The sequence below is a fragment of the Pleurodeles waltl genome, chromosome 5 (genome assembly GCF_031143425.1).
Source record: "Pleurodeles waltl isolate 20211129_DDA chromosome 5, aPleWal1.hap1.20221129, whole genome shotgun sequence".
NCBI lineage: Eukaryota > Metazoa > Chordata > Amphibia > Caudata > Salamandridae > Pleurodeles > Pleurodeles waltl.
In genome coordinates, this window is record NC_090444.1 from 81676498 (window position 1) to 81695963 (window position 19466).

Consider the following 19466-nt stretch of genomic DNA (forward strand, 5'->3'; position numbering starts at 1 on the left):
CTGAGTTGAGTGTGTTCCTCCCCGTTTGTTCAGATAATACATCGTTGTCATGTTGTCTGTTTTGACAAGGATGTGTTTGTGTCTTATTATGGGTTGAAATGCTTTTAGCGCTAGAAATACTGCCAGTAGTTCTAAGTGATTTATGTGAAATTGTTTTTGCTGAGTGTTCCATTGTCCCTGGATGCTGTGTTGATTGAGATGAGCTCCCCACCCTATCATGGAGGCATCTGTAGTTATTACGTATTGAGGCACTGGGTCTTGGAAAGGCCGCCCTTGGTTTAAATTTATGCTGTTCCACCATAGAGGCGAGGTGTATGTTTGGCGGTCTATGAACACTAGATCTAGAAGTTGACCCTGTGCCTGTGACCATTGTGATGCTAGGCACTGTTGTAAGGGCCGCAAGTACAATCTGGCGTCTGGGACAATGGCTATGCATGAGGACATCATGCCTAGTAGTTTCATTACCATGTTGACCTGTATTCTTTGTTTTGGATACATGACCTGTATTACCTTGTGAAAGGCTTGTACCCTTTGTGGACTTGGAGTGGCAACCCCTTTTGTTGTGTCGATTGTCGCCCCTAAGTACTGCTGTGTTTGGCACGGCTGAATGTGCGACTTCGTGTAGTTGAGTGAGAAACCTAGTTTGTGGACGGTCTCGATAACGTACCTTGTGTGTTGTGAACACCGTTTTTGCGTATTGGTTTTGATTAACCAATCGTCTAGGTACGGGAAGACGTGTATTTGCTGTCTTCTGATATGCGCAGCTACCACTGCCAAGCATTTTGTAAAAACTCTTGGCGCAGTTGTTATCCCAAATGGCAACACTTTGAATTGGTAATATACTCCTTGGAATACAAACCTTAGGTACTTTCTGTGTGAAGGATGTATCGGTATATGGAAGTATGCATCCTTTAGGTCTAGTGTTGTCATGTAGTCTTGCTGTTTGAGCAATGGGATTACGTCCTGTAACGTCACCATGTGAAAGTGATCTGATTTGATGTAGGTATTTAACGTTCTGAGATATAATATAGGTCTTAGAGTTTTGTCCTTTTTGGGTATGAGAAAGTACTGAGAGTAAACTCCTGTTCCTTTCTGATGAATTGCTACTAATTCTATTGCTTGTTTTTGTAACAACGCTTGGACCTCTAGTTGTAGAAGATCCATGTGTTGCTTTGGCATATTGTGTGTTTTCGGTGGGATATTTGGTGGGAATTTGAGAAATTCTATGCAATAACCATGCTGGATAATTGCTAAGACCCAAGTATCTGTTGTTATCTCCTCCCATTGTTTGTAGAACTTGGTTAGTCTCCCCCCCACAGGTGTCATGTGTTGGGGATTTGTGAGGTGTAAGTCACTGCTTGCTTTGTGGAGTTTTGGAATTTCCCTCTACTTTTTTGGAACTGTCCCCCTCTATATTGTCCCCGAAAACGTCCCCGCTGATAATGGCTTTGATAAGTGGGCCTTGTTTGTGAGGTTGTGGGTTCTGTGCTTTGCCCTCGAAACCCCCCTCAAAACTGTGTCTTTCGAAATGTGCCTCTGCTCTGTGAGGAGTAGAGTGCGCCCATGGTTTTGGCCGTATCTGTGTCTTTTTTAAGCTTTTCGATGGCAGTGTCCACCTCCGGGCCAAACAACTGCTGTCCGTTAAATGGCATATTCAGCACGGCTTGTTGTATTTCCGGCTTGAATCCTGAAGTACGCAGCCATGCGTGTCTCCGTATGGTCACTGCTGTATTTACAGTTCTAGCAGCTGTGTCTGCTGCATCTATTGCTGACCGTATCTGATTGTTTGAGATACTCTGTCCTTCTTCCACTACTTGCTGTGCTCTCTTTTGGAACTCCTTGGGCAAATGTTCTATAAAGTGTTACATTTCGTCCCAATGAGCTCTATCGTATCTGGCCAACAAAGCCTGTGAGTTTGCAATACACCACTGGTTTGCTGCCTGTGCCGCCACTCTTTCCTGCCGCGTCGAATTCATGACTCTCTTTATCTGGAGGTGGTGCATCTCTTGAAGTGTGTGAGTTCGCCCTCTTGCGAGCTGCCCCTACTACTACTGAGTCCGGTGTTAGCTGTTGTGTGATGTACACGGGGTCTGTTGGTGGCGGTTTATATTTTTTCTCCACTCTTGGAGTAATGGCCCTTCCTTTTACAGGCTCCTCAAACACTTGTTTGGAGTGCTTTAGCATTCCAGGTAGCATGGGGAGACTCTGGTACTGGCTGTGTGTGGACGACAGTGTATTGAATAGAAAGTCGTCTTCAATTGGCTCTGAATGTAGGCTGACATTATGAAACGCCGCTGCCCTAGACACCACCTGCGCGTAGGCTGTACTATCTTCTGGTGGTAACGGTCTAGCTGGATAACAGTCAAGACTGTTATCTGACACTGGCGCATCATAAAGATCCCACGCGTCTGGATCGTCCTGACTCATCCCTGTATAAGTCGGGGATTGCATCATTGGTGGAGTGGCTACTGGTGATGGTTGCGGAGAGCGTTGTGGGAACGGTGGCGGGCTTACTCGTTTAGCCACCTTTGCCTGTGGCTGCTTGTCTTTCTCTTGGAAGGCAAGTTTGCGTTTCATTCTAATAGGAGGGAGAGTGCTAATCTTCCCCGATTCTTTTTGGATGTGGAGCCTTCTTTGGGTGTAGTCTGGCTCCATTGTCTCTAGTTCCTGTCCAAATCTGTGTGTTTTCATTTGTGAGGACAGTCCTTGTTCCTCTGTGTAGGAACTTGTTTTCGGTTCCGAGGCCGGATGTTTCGGTATCGAAACCTTGTCGGCTGCTTTTTTCGGTTCTGACAAAACCTTTTTTTATTTTCGGCGTCGTGGTCTCTCGGTGGCGACTTTTTTCGGTTCCGCTGTCTCGGTGCCGAACTTGCTCGGAGCCACTGTCTCGGGCCCGAGATTGCTGAGTGGCAGTATCTCGACCGGAGTCGGATGACTTCGACACCAGCGTGCCCTTTTTCTGTGCCGATGATCGGTCACCTATTTTTCGGGTTAAGCCATGGCGTCCCCGGGCTTTTGTGGTCTTCTCGTGAGTTTTATGTTTCGACGTCTTAGTCACAGTTTTCGGTGTTTCTTCTGGATCGAGCTCGTCCGAGTCCGACTCCTGGATGGAGAAAGTTTCTTCTTCCTTGAAACGCCCTTGTCCTGTCGGCGCCATCTGCAGTCTTCTAGCTCTTCGGTCCCTTAATGTCTTTCTGGACCGAAACGCTCGACAGGCTTCACAAGTATCTTCCTTGTGCTCTGGAGACAAACACAAGTTACAGACCAGATGCTGATCTGTATACAAATACTTGTTATGACATTTTGGGCAGAAGCGGAATGGGGTCCGTTCCATCAGCCTTGAAGAGACACGTGGCTGGGCCGACCAGGCCCCGACGGAGGATCGAAAAAACCCCAAAGGGCCACCGGAGCTCTTCAAAATCGGTGTTGATCTGTTATAACTAACCCGATACCGAACGCAAACAATACCGACGATTTTTCTGAGATTCTAACTAACTTTCCGACCCGAAACACGGAGCGAAAAGAAACACATCCGAACCCGATGGCGGAAAAAAAACAATCTAAGATGGAGTCGACGCCCATGCGCAATGGAGCCGAAATGGGAGGAGTCTCTCGATCTCGTGACTCAAAAAGACTTCTTTGAAGAAAAATAACTTGTAACACTCCGAGCCCAACACTAGATGGCGGGATGTGCACAGCATGTGTATCTGCAGCTACACATGCCATCGAACATATATATATATATATATACACACACACACACACACACACACACATCACATATATATAACAGTATGTCAACCATATTGCATAACAACTATAGACTATTGCATACAGAATTGTCTCTACATAATAAAGGAAAGATCTCACCTTAGCGAAAAAGATGACTCAAGACAGCCTGTCCAACTAGAGAGTCACTTCTTTGTGACGACTCCAAACAGTAGTGCTGTGTAAAGGAGTGCGTAGTCTTCCATATCGCAGCCTGATATGTTATCCAGAGCAATGCCCTGAAACATAGCAGCCGATGTGGAGACTGCTCTTGTGGAGTGCGCTCTTGGGCGCTTAGTCAACGGTTTTCCTGCTTTCGGGTGTCAAAACTGAATTGTAGATGCAATCCACCGGGCTATTGTGGCCTTAGTGACCCCTGCCCCTTGCCGTCCATGAGCATAAGATACCAACAGCTGATCGGTCTTCCTTATCTGCTTGGTACTTTGGAGGTAAAATTTGAGGCATCTTTTGATCTCCAAGCAATGCAGAGTCTTTTCTGTGATTGTCGACAGATTTGGGGAAAAAGTTTGCAGTATTACAGGCTCATTCAGGTGAAATGATGATGGCACTTTAGGAATGTACCTGGGGTTAGTCCTGAGCAGGACAAAGTCATCCGAAAAATACAGAAAAGGTTCCTTAGTAGTAAAGACCTGTATATCGCTGACTCTCCTGGTGGAAGTAAGAGAGAGCAGAGTTGTCACTTTCCATGTGATGTACTTGAGTTCCGCTCTGTGAATGGGTTGGAACGGAACTTTCTCTAGCTGGGACAGGACTACATTCAGATGCCACTCTGGTGGAGGTGGACGCACCGGAGGGAAAGTGTGGAAGAGGCCTTTCATGAACTGTTTAATAATCCTGGATGAGCCGATTGAGCGCATATCAGCAGAGCGTCTATAGGAGGCTACAGCTGCCAAATGGATTTAAACTGATGCATGGCATAAACCAGCCTTTGAGAAGGTGAGAAGATACGAGAGAATTTGTTCCGGCTTAATCTGTAAATGATGGAACTTGTTCTGAGAGCACCAGACACAAAATCTCTTCCATTTGAGCTTGTACGTCTTATTTGTACCATCCGCTCGTGCCCTAGATAAAATCCGTCTGCATTCTTAGTCAATGTTCATACCCTGGAACTCTTGGAACTCAGGAGCCAAGCGTGCAATTGCAGAGATGTTGGATCCGGATGAAGAATTTGACCGAGTCTTCGTGAAAAGGTCGTGGTTGCAGGGAAGGCACATGGAATTGGCCACTGACAGGAGTAGGAGCTCTGTGTACCAATACTGTCTAGGCCACCTGGGCGCTATGAGTATGATCCTGCAGCCCTACCGACTTCATCTTCCTCAGAAGTCTAGGAATCAATGGAATGGGGGGAAAAGCGTACGCAAAGATCCTGGACCATCTCATTGAAAGAGCATTTCCCCACGACCCCAGGAGTGGGTATCGACTGGCGTAGAATTGGCATTTGGCGTTCTGATTGCTGGCAAACAAATCTAGGGTCGGTTGTCCCCAGCATTGGAAGACGTCGTCCAGTGCCTTCTGGTTGAGTTCCCACTCGTGGCAGTTGTTGTCTGTCCTGCGGAGAGAGTCCGCCAGGACCTTGTTGACACCTGGCAGGTGCTCCACCCTGAGGCGAATATTGTGCAGTGTGAGCCAGTCCCAAAGAGACTGAGCTTCCCTTGAGAGGAAGAGGGATCTTGTTCCTTCCTGCTTGTTGATATAAAACATGCTTGTTGTGTTGTCCGTCCGGACCAACACCGATGACCCTGCAACGCGTGGAAGAAACGCCTTGAGCGTGAGATGGATCGCCTTTAGTTCCAACAGATTTATGTGCATTCCTTTCTGCGCATCTGACCATCTTCCCTGAATGTGCATGTCCTGTAAATGACCTCCCCAGCCTTCCAAGGAAGCATCTGTCGTGATGATAAAATCTGTTATTGGCATTAGAAAGGTGAGCCCTTGAGAGAGATGGTTGACCTGAGACCACCATTGCAAAGCCTGCAGCATTCTTGGTGTAACACTTATTGAGTCGTCGAAGGATCCTTGCGACTGGGTCCATTGGAGATGTAACTCCTCTTGCAAAGGTCTCATTCTCAACCTTGCTAGATGAACAAGGATGATGGCTGAGGAAATCATGCCTAGGAGCGACCTGAACAGTGGTACTGAAACAGACTTTTTTTCTGGAAATACTGACAGCCAAGTTGGTTAGTTTCTGCTGCCGTGCCAGGGTGAGGTATGACGTGTTTTCGATGGTGTTGAGTTCTGCACCCATGAGGACTATCCTGCGTGAGGGAAGGATGACTGACTTCTGGAAGTTTATTGCTAATCCCAAACTGTGAAATAATTCTAGGCAGGTGTTTGTAGCCTTGGACGCTAATTGTGATGAAGGAGCTTTTATGAGCCAGTCATCCAGGTATGGAAACACCTGAAAACCACTGTTGCGGAGAAAACCTGTGACTGGGGCAAGACATTTTGTGAAAATTTGTGGAGCTGACTTCAGACCGAATGGGAGAACTTTGAATTGATAATGGGCACAGGCCACAGTAAAGCGGAGACACTTGCGATGTTTTTGATGTATCGGTATGTGGAAATAAGCATCCTGGAGATCCATTGTTGCCATAAAGTCTCCAGGATTCAAAAGGTGTAGGATATCTGACAGCGTGATCATCTGAAAGGATTGCTTCCGAAGGAACTTGTTGAGCTTCCTGAGATCTAAGATCGGTCTCCATCTCCCTGACCTCTTCTTTATTAGAAAGAACCGGGAACAGAACCAAGGTCCTATTTGCTGAACCGGAACCTCTTCTATTGCTCCCTTGGCAAGCATCAGGAACACCTCCTGCTGAACCAAGCGAAGATGGAATAGTTTGGATGTTCCTGGCGTTTGGCGCGTGGTTTTTGCATAAATTCCAAGGTATGACCTCGTGCCACTATATCCAGCACCCATTTGTCTGATGTTATACTTTTCCAATTCTGGTTGTAATTGGAGAGGTTCGCTCCTACTTGGTGATTCTGTAAATAGTGGAGAAAGATAGCCGGTGCCTGATAAGGATCATTGTTTTCTAAATTGATCCTGGGTTTGGGAACCCTGTTTTCTTCTTCCTCCCTGTCTGGCGTATGAGGCAGTGGATGATTGTCTATGCTGCTGCTGATAGGTTGGTCTATATTGGGGCTGCTGATACTGCCTGTGATAGGAACCTCGAAACGAGGTAAATCCCCTTCCTCTTAAACCCGAAAGGGCTGTTTTCGGTACTGCAAAATACCTGTGGACTCAGCAGTATCTGTGTCAGCCTTGATGGTCTGCAATGCGTCGTCTACATGCATGCCGAAGAGAGATTCTCCGTTGTACGGCATGTCAAGAATTCTGGACTGCACCTCCGGTCTGAAAGATGTGGCTTTTAGCCAACCATGGTGGCGTACTACCACAGCACCAGCTAGTTGAGGAAAGCCGGTGGGGACTATATCTAGGGCGCAGTCAGTTACCTCTTTAGACGTACGCTCTCCTTCTTGGAGGATCTTCCGTACCTCTGCTTGTTTGCTTTCCAAGATGAGGTCCATGAAAGCCTGAATATCCAACCACATTTGTCGATCATATCGACCCCAAATCGCTAAGGAATTTGCTGCCCGAACAGTTATGGCTGACATGGACAAGAATCACTTGCCCACGTTATCTAATCTCCTTCCTTCTCTATCTGGCGGAGTAGATATAGGAGCTGATGGGTTCTTGGAACACCTTTGAGCTGCTTGAAAGATAACAGAGTCTGGCTTTGGATGGCCAGTCAAACATGCCGGAGAGTCCTGAGTTGCCTTATATTTCTTGTCGTGTTTTTGTGGCACTGGTGGAACTGTTGCCGGGTTGTGCATGATCTTGATACCCTCGCTCCATATGAAGTCAATGATAGGGACGGCCCTTACAGACTTCCTTGCATGCTCTTTAAAATCATGGAGGAAGCATTCAGACTGCGAGACAGATGTTGGCAGGTGGAAACGTGTGGCCGCCCTATCCATTAAATTGTGAAAACCACCTATATCCTCCGGTGGAGAATCTGAAGGGCAAGGAGGTGGTGGAGAGGGAGTGGGTACTAGGTAGTCATCCCATTCCTCAGTAGGAGGCTGTGGCGTTGATATTTCACCTTCTTCCTCCTCTTCCCCAGATGTCGAAACGTCATCTCCAGGGGGAGCAGCTAACACAGAATGAGGAGTCATCCTAGGAGTATCTGGAGGTGGAGGTAGGCTCCTTGGCGTAACAGGAGAAGTTGGAGGTGGCGGTTGATTCTCTGCTGTAGCTGGGAACCTCCTCCTATAATCCTGCAACATTGACTGTAAGTCCTGGATCAAAGAGGCAGGCATCTTGACAGAGTCTCTTGGTTGAGGTGGCGGTTGATAATAGCGCCCTTGATGAGAGTAATAAGGCTGATATTGACCATACTCCTCATCATCATCCTCTTCCTGGTATTTGACATGCAACTGGGAGGGGCTGTGCGCATCCCCGAATGGACCTCCATCCAATTCCTCCCAGTCCAGCATATGACTAGGTAATAAGGTTGACACCTTACTTGGTCAAGTATCTGTAGGATAGATCATCGATCTGGACAATGGTGTGATTTTAACCGTGGCTCGAAGATCAGGAGACCCAGAAGAAGTAGGAATAGCCTCCATGTGACTCACAGCCCCCATTGGCATCTTCGATGGTCTTTACGACAATGATCCCGTCGATGGCACTGCCATAGCAGATGATCTTTCCATCAACGACGGCCTCGTCGACGGTGTCCTGGTCGAAGGTGATGCAGCCGACGGAGCTCTCGCCGGTGGTGTAGCAGTTGACGGGACTTTCGTAGACGATGTCATCAACGACGATGTTCTCGTTGACGAAGGCGTCAACGTTGACTTCAGCGACGCAATTTTTTCCTGGAGGCTTAGTCGACGGAGGTTTAATAGAAGAAATCGGAGCCTTTAACACAGACGTTGACGTAGTCGTCACGGACGACGGTCTTGTCGACGAGGTGGTGGAGATGGTAGATGTGAACACCGTCGTCGTTGTCACTGTGGTCGACAGTGGTGTCGTCGTCGACTTGATTTTGATCGATACCTTTCTAGAGGTAGAAGGCTCAGACGAAGGAGAACGATGAGACAACTCCTTCTTTTGTCAAGGAGAGGATGGCTCAGATGAAATTGAGCCCTGTAAGCCTTTTGCACCTTCCTTATGATGCATTTTTTGCCGCTTTCTGGATCTTTCCGCCTCGCCCGGTCCACAGATTTGGACCTTTTGTGTGGCCTTTCTGACTCACTCTCCTCACCTGAAGTACAGGATTTTGCCTGTAGCCATGTCCAGAGTCTACCCTCACGGTCCCTGAGGGTTTTTGTAGAGAAAGTACGGCATATCTTGCAGTCTTTCACCTGGTGTTCTGGGTAGAGGCAGTATAAGCAGGCTTTATGTGGATCATCCACATGGAGCCTTTTCTTGCCACAGGTCTTGCAAGGGAGGAAAAGGCCTTTACTAGAAGAATCTGACATCCTTAAGAGGTTTCTTGAGAGAAAACACTTCTGAAGAAGTAGAAAACTGAGCGGAGCTCAGGGAGACTCCCTTCACACGACGTGCGGTAAAAAATCTGAGGGAAAGAGCTTCTCTGGAGAGTGTTCTAGAGGGTGCTGGTGCCTGATTGGCCAGCAGCCAGGTTTGGGTCCTTTCACAAAAGGACTTAGATAGGCTATATGAGTGATTTGGGTTGCCATTATAGCCTATAGGAAAACATTTTTTTGTTTTTATTGTTTGTTCATTATTGCTTTTCATGTACCGTGGGACTCCCACTTCGATGACAGGGATGATTCAAGCATGTGAATTTATGAAAGATCCAATACTGGATAACCGGTTTTACCGGATATCCCTTGACGCAAACCAAATCTCGTCCAAAACGAATTCGCCAAAATGTTGTAGTTAGTCATAAAAATGACTGGGGTAGCTCTTCTCCGGACCTGCACATATGCTGGCGTGGAAAGAAAAGAACTGATGACAGCGCACCGGGGTGGCGCCTATATACGACCGCAATGTCATCATGGCGACCACAACGCCAACGATGCCCGCGGAGTCGACCGACACCACCTAACGGAGCGCAGGGGTACTGCTCAAAGAAAAATCCCCGGATCGAGTCTGATGCCTAGTGGAAATTCTAAGGTAAGAAATCTGCAACTAGAAGTCTCTATCAGATAGGTAATTTAATCTTACAGTATTTACTATATATGAGAGCTTAACCTGCTAGCCCGTTCGGGGGGCGCTCCCACGCATTATCCTCAAGAGCCTGCCCACCTCAAAATGATTAAAGAGCAGCTCTAAATCAAATAAAATATTAAAAGAAAAAATATATATATATATACACACACACCCCTTAATTGCATATTTAGTACTGTCCCATGAACTTTTCCTTTTATTCAGGGACTTAAAGTTAGTCTCACACAGTGAGAATACTATTGTAGGAAGAGATAGTGTGCAGAAAGTCCAAGGGTTCCCATTAGAGGTTGATGGTGGCAAAATTAGATAATACTAATGCTCTATTTGGTGGTAGTGTGGTCGAGCAGTAGACTTATCAGAGGGTAGTGTTAAGCATTTGTTGTACACACACAAGCAATAAGTGAAATCACACACTCAATGACTTAACTCAAGGCCAATAGGTTTTTATATACAAAATAATCTTTTGTCAATTTATTATTAGAACCACAAGGTTCAGATTGCAGGTAAGTACATTCAATGAAAGATACTTTGCATAGGTATAGTTAGAACTTTGAATCAAAACAGTAATGTACACAGTTTTTCATAAAATGGCAATAAGCTATTTTAAAAGTGGACACAGTGCAATTTTCAACAGTTCCTGGGGGAGGTAAATACAGTTTAGGTATCACGGTAAGTAAAGCACTTACAAGTTCAGTCGCTTGGGCATAGGTAGACCACCGTTGGGGGTTCAAGTCAACACCAAACACCCAGCATCAGCAACACGGGGCTGGCCAGGTGTAGAGGTCAAACAGGAGCCAAAATAACATGGGTGCCTATGGAGATGGGGGGTGCTCCGGTCCCGGTCTGCTTGCAAGTAAGTACCCATGTAGTCGGAAGGCAGACCAGGGGGATTTGGTAGAGACCATTAATGTCTCTGATCTGCCAGATGATCCCAGTCCTGAGGTTGCCCTCCTTACTAGCAAGGCTATCCCTCAGCATGGTAACAAGTTGTACTGGTTTGAACCCCTCGCAGAGGATTTCTTTTATACCATTGCAATGTCTACCTCCTGAGGCTCCCCTCTCGACCCTTCACCTCACCTAATTTGGAAAGAAGTAGTGGATGAACTCTTCCCGCTGCTGATGCAACTTTGCGATCAGTCCCTCGAATCTGGCATTGTCCCGCTAGCCTGGAGGAAGCCGATACTTACTGCTATACCAAAAAGTCCTCCTTGGACCCAGAGGTTCCTAGTAAATATGGGCTTATTTCTGTCCTGCCATACCCAGTCACATGCTTTTCACTACTTCGAGGTCTCTGGAAGAGTCTCCCGTTGTTGCTTCCTGCTGTTAAAACACTTGCTGTTCACAGTGTTATACTGAGTAGGATGGATTATTGTAATGCCCTCTTGTTAGGCGCACCAAATATCTTCTAAATAGACTGCAAAGTCCAGGTTGCTACTGACAAGTTGGCTTTAAACAGACCCAGGAGGTCATCCATCTCCCTGGATTTGAAAAATTCACATTGGCTTCCATTGCGTCAGCGCATTGCTTTCAAATCACTATGGGGGTCATTCTGACCCTGGCGGTAGACTACCGCCAGGCCAACGACCGCGGATGCACCGCCAACAGGCTGGCGGTGCATCCATGGGCATTCTGACCGCGGCGGTACCGGCGGTGTCCCGCCGGTTTCCCGCTGCCCTGGGGAATCCTCCATGGCGATGGGGATTCCGACCCCCTTACCGCCAGCCTGGCTCTGGCGGTAACGCGTGTCGCGGGGCCCCTGCAGTGCCCATGCCACTGGCATGGGCACTGCAGGGGCCCCCTAACAGGGCCCCACCAAGATTTTCAAGTGTCTGCCAAGCAGACACTGAAAATCGCGACGGGTGCAACTGCACCCGTCGCACCCCTTCCACTCCGCCGGCTCCATTCGGAGCCGGCATCCTCATGGAAGGGGGTTTCCCGCTGGGCTGGCGGGCGGCCTTCTGGCGGTCGCCCGCCAGCCCAGCGGGAAACTCAGAATTACCGCGGCGGTCTTCTGACGGCGGAACAGAATGATCCCCTAAGTATTGTTTTTAAAGCAATCCAGGGCAAAGGACCAGTGCCACTACAAAACAGATTAAAAAGATACCACCCTGGGAGGTGCCCTCACTCTGCCACTGCCAATTGGCCAATTTTGTGTGCATTCCAAAAGTCAGGAAGTCTAGACGTGGCGGACGGGCCTTTATGGTGAGAGCGGCTCAAATCTGGAATAAGCTCCCTGATCCGATCAGATCCCTGTTGGATCGCCTGCAATTTAGAAAAAAACGGAAAACTTGTCTTTCCCCAAATTAATATTGGTCTATATTGTTGCATCCTATATACTGCATTGTCCTGATAAATCTTTGTATTTTTTTTTTAGTAGCAGTTCCGTTTTTTTCCTTTCTCCCTCCTCCCCTTGCCCTTATTCCTTTTATATCCCGGTCTGTGCCTTCTTTCAGTGCCAGTATACCGGTATGGTCACAGTGCGCTTTATAAAAGTTTTAAATAAATAAATACATAAAATGACAAGTCTCACCGCCTCTTTGCATAGAAGTTGTGACTGCTCCTCTTGCTTGTTCACATACCACATTGCATCTGTATCGTCTGCCATACTCACTGTAAGAAGCTGGCTCTGTACATACTATCTTAAAGAGATACAAAGAGGCACAAACAGGCACACAAAACACACCCTCAGTGGCACAGGGGAGGCCGGTGCAGTGTGCAAATTTGGCATCCGGTTTGCTATTGAAATCAATGGAGGGAACCGGGGCTCACTTAGGCAATGCAGGCAGGGCACAGGGGGGCTTCTCTGGCCAGCTACCGACTGGGCTAGGAAGAGGGCTGCCTGCTTCGGTCCTGGGGGCAGCAGGTGCAGTGCTTGGTCCAGGCGTCAGATTCTTTGTTACCAGGCAGTACCGGTCAGGGGGAGCCTCTGGATCCTCTCTGCAGGCGTCACTATGGAGGTGCAGGGGGGTCGTCTCAGGTTACTCATGAAGTCGCAGTCGCCTGGGAGTCCTCTCTGCTGTGTTAGTTCTCTGGAGCTCGAGCTGGGGGCGTCGGGAGCAAAGTGTGAAGCCTCACGCTTCTGGCGGGGAGAGTGAGTTCTTTTAAAGTTGCTTCTTTGTTGCGAAGATGTTGCTGTTGTTGAACAGTGTCGCTGTTCTCTGGAGTTTCTTGGCCCTTCGGGTTCAGGGCAGTCCTCTGAGTCTTCAGAGGTTGTTGGTCCCTGTCGGATGCGTCGCTGTGCAGGCTCTTTAAGTCTGGAGACAGGCCGGTAGGGCTGGGGCCAAGTCAGTTGTCATCTCCGTCGTCTCTGCAGGGCTTTCAGGTCAGCAGTCCTCCTTCTTTATGTAGGTTGCAGGAATCTGATTTCCTAGGTTCAGGGTCACCCCTAAATACTAGGTATGTTTAGATCAGGAGGGCAGTAGCCAATGGATACTGTCCTGGAGGGTGGCTACACCCTCTTTGTGCCTCCTCCCTGAGAGGATGGGGGCACATCCCTAATCCTATTGGGGGGGAATCCTCCAAACTCAAGATGGAAGATTTCCCGAGAGGGGTCACCTCAGCTCGGGACACCTTAGGGGGCTGTCCTGACTGGTGGGTGACTCCTCCTTGTTTTTCTCATCATCCTCTCCTGCCTTGCAGCCAAAAGTGGGGGCAGTGGCCGGAGGGGCAGGCAACTCCACTAGCTGGGATGCCCTGGGGTGCTGTAACAACAGGCATGAGCCTTTGAGGCTCACCGCTAGGTGTTACAGTTCCTGCAGGGGGAGGTGAGAAGCACCTCCACCCAGTACAGGCTTTGTTCCTGGCCACAGAGTGACAAAGGCACTCTCCCCATGTGGCCAAAAACTCGCCTGGTTGTGGCAGGCTGGCAGAAACTGGTCAGCCTAGCTCTAGGAGCCAGACTGGTATTCAGGGGGCATCTCTAAGATGCCCTCTGGGTGTATTTTACAATAAATCCCACACTGGCATCAGTGTGCATTTATTGTGCTGAGAAGTTTGATACCAAACTTCCCAGATTTCAGTGTAGCCATTATGGAACTGTGGAGTTCGTGTTTGACAAACTCCCAGACCATATACTCTTATGGCTATCCTACACTTACAATGTCTAAGGTTTTGCTTTGACACTGTAGGGGCATAGTGCTCATGCACATATGCCCTCACCTGTGGTATAGTGCACCTTCTAGAGGAGTGACTTACCTATGCCACAGGCAGTTTGAGGTGGGCATGGTACTCTGAGGGGAGTGCCATGTCGACTTAGTCATTTCCTACCCACCAGCACACACAAGATGTGAGGCAGTGTGCATGTTCTGAGTGAGGGGTCCCCAAGGTGGCATAAGACATGCTGCAGCCCTTAGAGACCTTCCCTGGCAACAGGGCCCTTGGTACCAGGGGTACCAGTTACAAGGGACAGGTGCTGTAACACCTGGCGGTGAGCCTCAAACGCTCCCCCCCTTTGTTACAGCGCCACAGGGCATCCCAGCTAGTGGAGCTGCCCGCCCCCTCCGGCCACGGCCCCACTTTTGGCGACAAGGACGGAGGAGATAATGAGAAAAACAAGGAGGAGTCACTGGCCAGTCAGGACAACCCCTAAGGTGTCCTGAGCTGAGGTGAATGACTTTTAGAAATCCTCCATCTTGCAGATGGAGGATTCCCCCAATAGGATTAGGGATGTGCCCCCCTCCCCTCAGGGAGGAGGCACAAAGAGGGTGTAGCCACCTTCAGGGCTAGTAGCCACTGGCTACTAACCCCCCTAGACCTAAACACACCCCTAAATTGAGTATTTAGGGGCTCCCAGAACCGAGGAAGATAGATTTCTGCAACCTAAGACGAAGGAGGACTGCTGCCCTGAAGCCCTGCAGAGAAGACGGAGACACTAACTGCTTTGGCCCAAGCCCTACCGGCCTGTCTCCCCACTTCAAGAGAAACTGCACCAGCGACGCGCTCCCCAGGGTCCAGCGACCACTGAAGCCTCAAGAGGACTACCCTGCATCTAAAAGGACCAAGAACTCCTGAGGACAGCGGCCCTCTTCCAAAGAAACCAAAACTTGCAACAAAGAAAGTCTTTAAAAGGACTCCACGTTTCCCGCCGGAAGCGTGAAACTTTCCACTCTGCACCCGACGACCCCGGCTCGACCTGTGGAGAAACAACACTACAGGGAGGACTCCCCGGCGACTGCGACCCTGTGAGTAGCCAGGGTTGACCCCCCCTGAGCTCACCCAGCGACGCCTGCAGAGGGAATCCAGAGGCTCCCCCGACCGCAACTGCCTGCTTCCAAGAACCCGATGCCTGGTAAAGACACTGCACCCGCAGCCCCCAGGACCTGAAGGATCCGACCTCCAGTGCAGAAGCGACCCCCAGGAGGCCCTCTCCCTTGCCCAGGTTGTGGCTATCCCGAGGACCCCCCACCCCCCTGCAGCCTGCTTTGCTGAAGAGACCCCTGGGTCTCCCATTGAAACCTATTGCAAACCCCACGCCTTTTTGAACTGTGCACCCGGCCGCCCCCGTGCCGCTGAGGGTGTACTTTTTGTGCTGACTTTTGTCCCCCCCGGTGCCCTACAAAGCCCCCTTGTCTGTCCTCCAAAGACGCAGGTACTTACCTGCTGGCAGACTGGAACTGGGGAACCCCCTTCTCCATTGAAGCCTATGTGTTTTGGGCACCATTTTGACCTCTGCACCTGACCGGCCCTGAGCTGCTGGGGTGGTAACTTTGGGGTTGCCCTGAACCCCCAACGGTGGGCTACCTTGGACCCAACTTTGAACCTTTTAGGTGGTTTACTTACCTGCAAAACTAACCAATACTTACCTCCCCCAGGAACTGTTGAAATTTGCACTGTCTAGTTTTAAAATAGCTTATTGCCATTTTTGCCAAAACTGTACATGCAATTTTTCTGATTGAAAGTTCCTATCATACCTGAGTGAAATACCTTTTATTTAAAGTATTGATTGTAAATCTTGAACCTGTGGTTCTTAAAATAAACTAAGAAAATATATTTTTCGATATATAAAAACCTATTGGCCTGGAATTGTCTGTGTGTGTGTTCCTCATTTATTGCCTGTGTGTATGTACAACAAATGCATAACACTACCCTCTGATAAGCCTACTGCTCGACCACACTACCACAAAATAGAGCATTAGAATTATCTCTTTTTGCCACTATCTTACCTCTAAGGGGAACCCTTGGACTCTGTGCATACTATTTCTTACTTTGAAATAGTACATACAGAGCCAACTTCCTACACTTACACAGGCTTATTGTTTCTTATATACATAATCGATAAAAACAGATTTGAGCCACATAATATGTATTGCTAGAGAGCATAGGATTCATAATGCACTGATGGGACTCGAGCTTTAATACATTTAAACGGAGCCAGGAATTATTAGCATCAAGCAAAACTATACTTGCCGTAAACTGCATAGTGACACGAATCTGCAGCTGCATGTTTTACTTGGTTCTAGATCAACGCACACTCACTTAACACTTCCTGGAAGTCCAGACTGTTCTTTCTGGTATGTTTCTCAAACAAACACTGGAGGGAATTTCAAAGGACTCTATTATATCTTCTGAGAAAAGAGGTGGTGCTGGTGATCTTTATTTCTGTTGCAGCAGTCCAGCACATTTTCCTTCCCACAAAATCAAGGCGCTTGCCCCTTTTTATCTGGTGGAGTGGCGGAAAATAGTGAAGTAAAGTAAATCTTCTTAACGGTGACAGACCAAAACTGGAGGGCCTGCTCTCAAGGGTCTTACTCTTGTGCTTTAAATTTCTTTAGAGATTTGACTGGTGTAGATGTGGTAGAGGCAGGTGTTTAAAAATGCATTGTTGGCTGAAACAAACGAGGAACTAATGAAAAAAGAGGTCTAGAAAAAGACCAAACGTGCAGTTCGTCAAATATTACAAAGGCTCATGTAGGTGAAGCAGGAACTGACAATTTTAGTTTAAACACCACTATTACTAGAATCCCATTATAGGTTTCAATGTAATATCTAGTGAATGTGAGATACTGTAGATAAAGGAGAATTTAACAAAGAGAGGAGCTACTGAAAGAAGAATGAGAAGATATTGCCAAACGTGAAGAACATGAACAAAATCTTGTGTTCTTCCTGGAATGTTGTGAGTGCCAGGAATGTGATATTTTGGAGTATTTTCAAGGAGACGACCTTGAGAGCCCTCATGAACTTTAGGCTTAGAGGTGAGGTTCTTTTGGTACTGATGCAGGCACCTGTGGATCTAAACCCCTGTGCTGAGGAAGAATTTGAGGATGTACTAATTGTATTGGCACAGGCACAGGCTAGAGCCACAGAAGAGAAAACTGGGGACATAAAAGTCCTCGGAGAAGGTGTTGCAAAGAGGTGGACTGAACGCGTGACCACAATGACACTTATTAGGATGTTACTTTGAGAAATGAAAAAAAAAAAATCCTTTATGAAGAACCCTTTAAAAAGTCTCCAAATGATTAAAGACATAAAATCAGACAATATTTTAAGGTTTAGAAAGGCTTCAAGTAAGAAAGTTTTTAAAAAGGTCGAGCTCAGTTCTCTAGTATCCTGTTTCTAGGAGCTGGAAAAAAAACTGATCTATGACTTTTGGCACATATTGAAACTCTACAGGAGGGTAATTTCTTAAAGCCATAATGACAGCTCTTCCACCTATATTTGTGCTAGCTGATCTGCTAACATTTTCCTGCTTTTCCTACAAAAGTTTGAGGGAAAAAAAACGAGTTACTTTATATTAAATTAATGTATTTGTAATTGGCTTATTTTATTTTATTTTTTAAACAAAAAAAAAACGAAATCATATTTCATCTATTTTAGCCTTTACAGGAAAGGACAGGAAATATTATTTTTTTACTAAACAGTATTTTTAATGAAAAGCATTTCTATGTAAGTATGTTCCATTTGAAGACAGCATAATTCAGTGCTTATGACTACTGATGAGGATCCCCTGGAGGAGAACCTTTATTATTCTTAGGCTAACACAAAAACACTGTCTGCTCATGCAGATATGTCCTCAAGTATTATAATGCACCCTGCTTTAGGGCTCTTAAGGCCTACTGTAGAGGTGACTTACATATAATGCATGCAGTGACTTTGGCATCTCATTCAAGGTGTGTGCCATGTTGTGTTAACACTCAGGGTTTGCACCCTGACATGCAGTTTGCAATGGCAGGCTGCATGCAATTTTTTGTGGGGGTCCCTTCCTGTGGAATAAGATATGCTGCAGCCCTTAGAGACCCTCTTTAGTACCCATGCCCTAGGTACCAGGGGGTAAAATTTACTAGGGACTTACATGGGTGCTAAAGTCCTGTGCCAACTGTAAACAATTTTGCATAACCTGTTTTAAGGAAAGAGCACTGGCAGAGTCGAAAACCAGCATCCAGTAGTTCTAAAGGGGTGCAAAAAGTGTGTGTGTGCGTGTTTGGGGAGTGGAGGGGTTGGTTACGCATTTGCAAAGAAGCCCAGTTTGCTACTGTCTCTTGGTCAAAGCAAAAATGAACTTCAATTTCTTAAGCTATGAACAAAAAGCTGTATTCTTGTCATTCTGAAACATTCAATTACCACTTTAATTACAGCCTCCACTGCAGCCCCCAATGCAATTTTAGAAACAACCAGTAATATTTAATCATGGCAGAACCATTTGTTTTTCTGAGACAAACCGTAGCATTTGGGGATATGCCCATCAACTCCTTGTGATCGAGTCATTAGGAATGACTCAACACTAACTTCTAGCCCCAAAACCCCAATTGCTAAATATGCCAGTCAGTCTCAGCCACTAATTACTGCCAGTTTGCCTCTGCGTGGCTTCAATACCTAATATAACAATCAAAATACCTACAAGAAATCAATATAAAAAGAAAAAGAAAACAAAAACAAAAATACCAAAATAGCATGATAGGCGCCATAAAATTGAAAAAAAACTAGGAAGGGTAGATGCAAAAAAAAAAAAAAAAAATACAAATTAAAAAAAAAAAAGAAAAAAGAATCGGACAACTGCTTCTCTCCAGCATAAACCAATTTAAGAAGGTTTATATATAATACTCACAAATTCTTGATCATGGTTATTGGCAAAGAATATCTGCAGGCGTGGAGGCCAGTCATCCCGCCGCCTTAGAAGCCCATAGACGCCCTTATGTCCACACATGTAGCAGTTCCAAGGATCCTCCTTTATAGCAGCCTGGGCAGCTCCTGGCCCCACCAGCAAGTCAACGCATTCCACACAGAAACACCTAGTCACCCAGGGAAACACAATATGGTTAAGGAGTATCAGTGAGACACAAAACGTTTCTGCAATGTCTTACATGTCACTGCCTGACTACCACAGCTTCTTACATTTCCTACCTTCTAATATAAATGTTTTAATCAATAGCTACGAATGGTGGTTGTAGGAAGCTGGCTATCTATGTAGTGCACCAATGTAAGGGGACATTTTGCAGACAGTTCAGGGTGACCCGTATTAGCTGACAGGGGTTAAAATAATAACCCT

The 19466-nt window shown here is 47.0% G+C and overlaps 1 protein-coding gene across 6 annotated transcripts in view; it reads right to left on the bottom strand.

Moving 5' to 3' along the window:
• Nucleotides 1–19466, bottom strand: part of DNMT3A (DNA methyltransferase 3 alpha) — a 1562966-nt gene that overhangs the window by 322124 nt on the left and 1221376 nt on the right. For all 6 annotated transcript variants that reach the window (XM_069233637.1, XM_069233638.1, XM_069233642.1 and 3 more), the window contains one exon: nucleotides 19026–19209. In XM_069233637.1, coding sequence (XP_069089738.1) covers nucleotides 19026–19209 — 184 coding nt within the window. The remainder of the gene's footprint in view (nucleotides 1–19025; nucleotides 19210–19466) is intronic.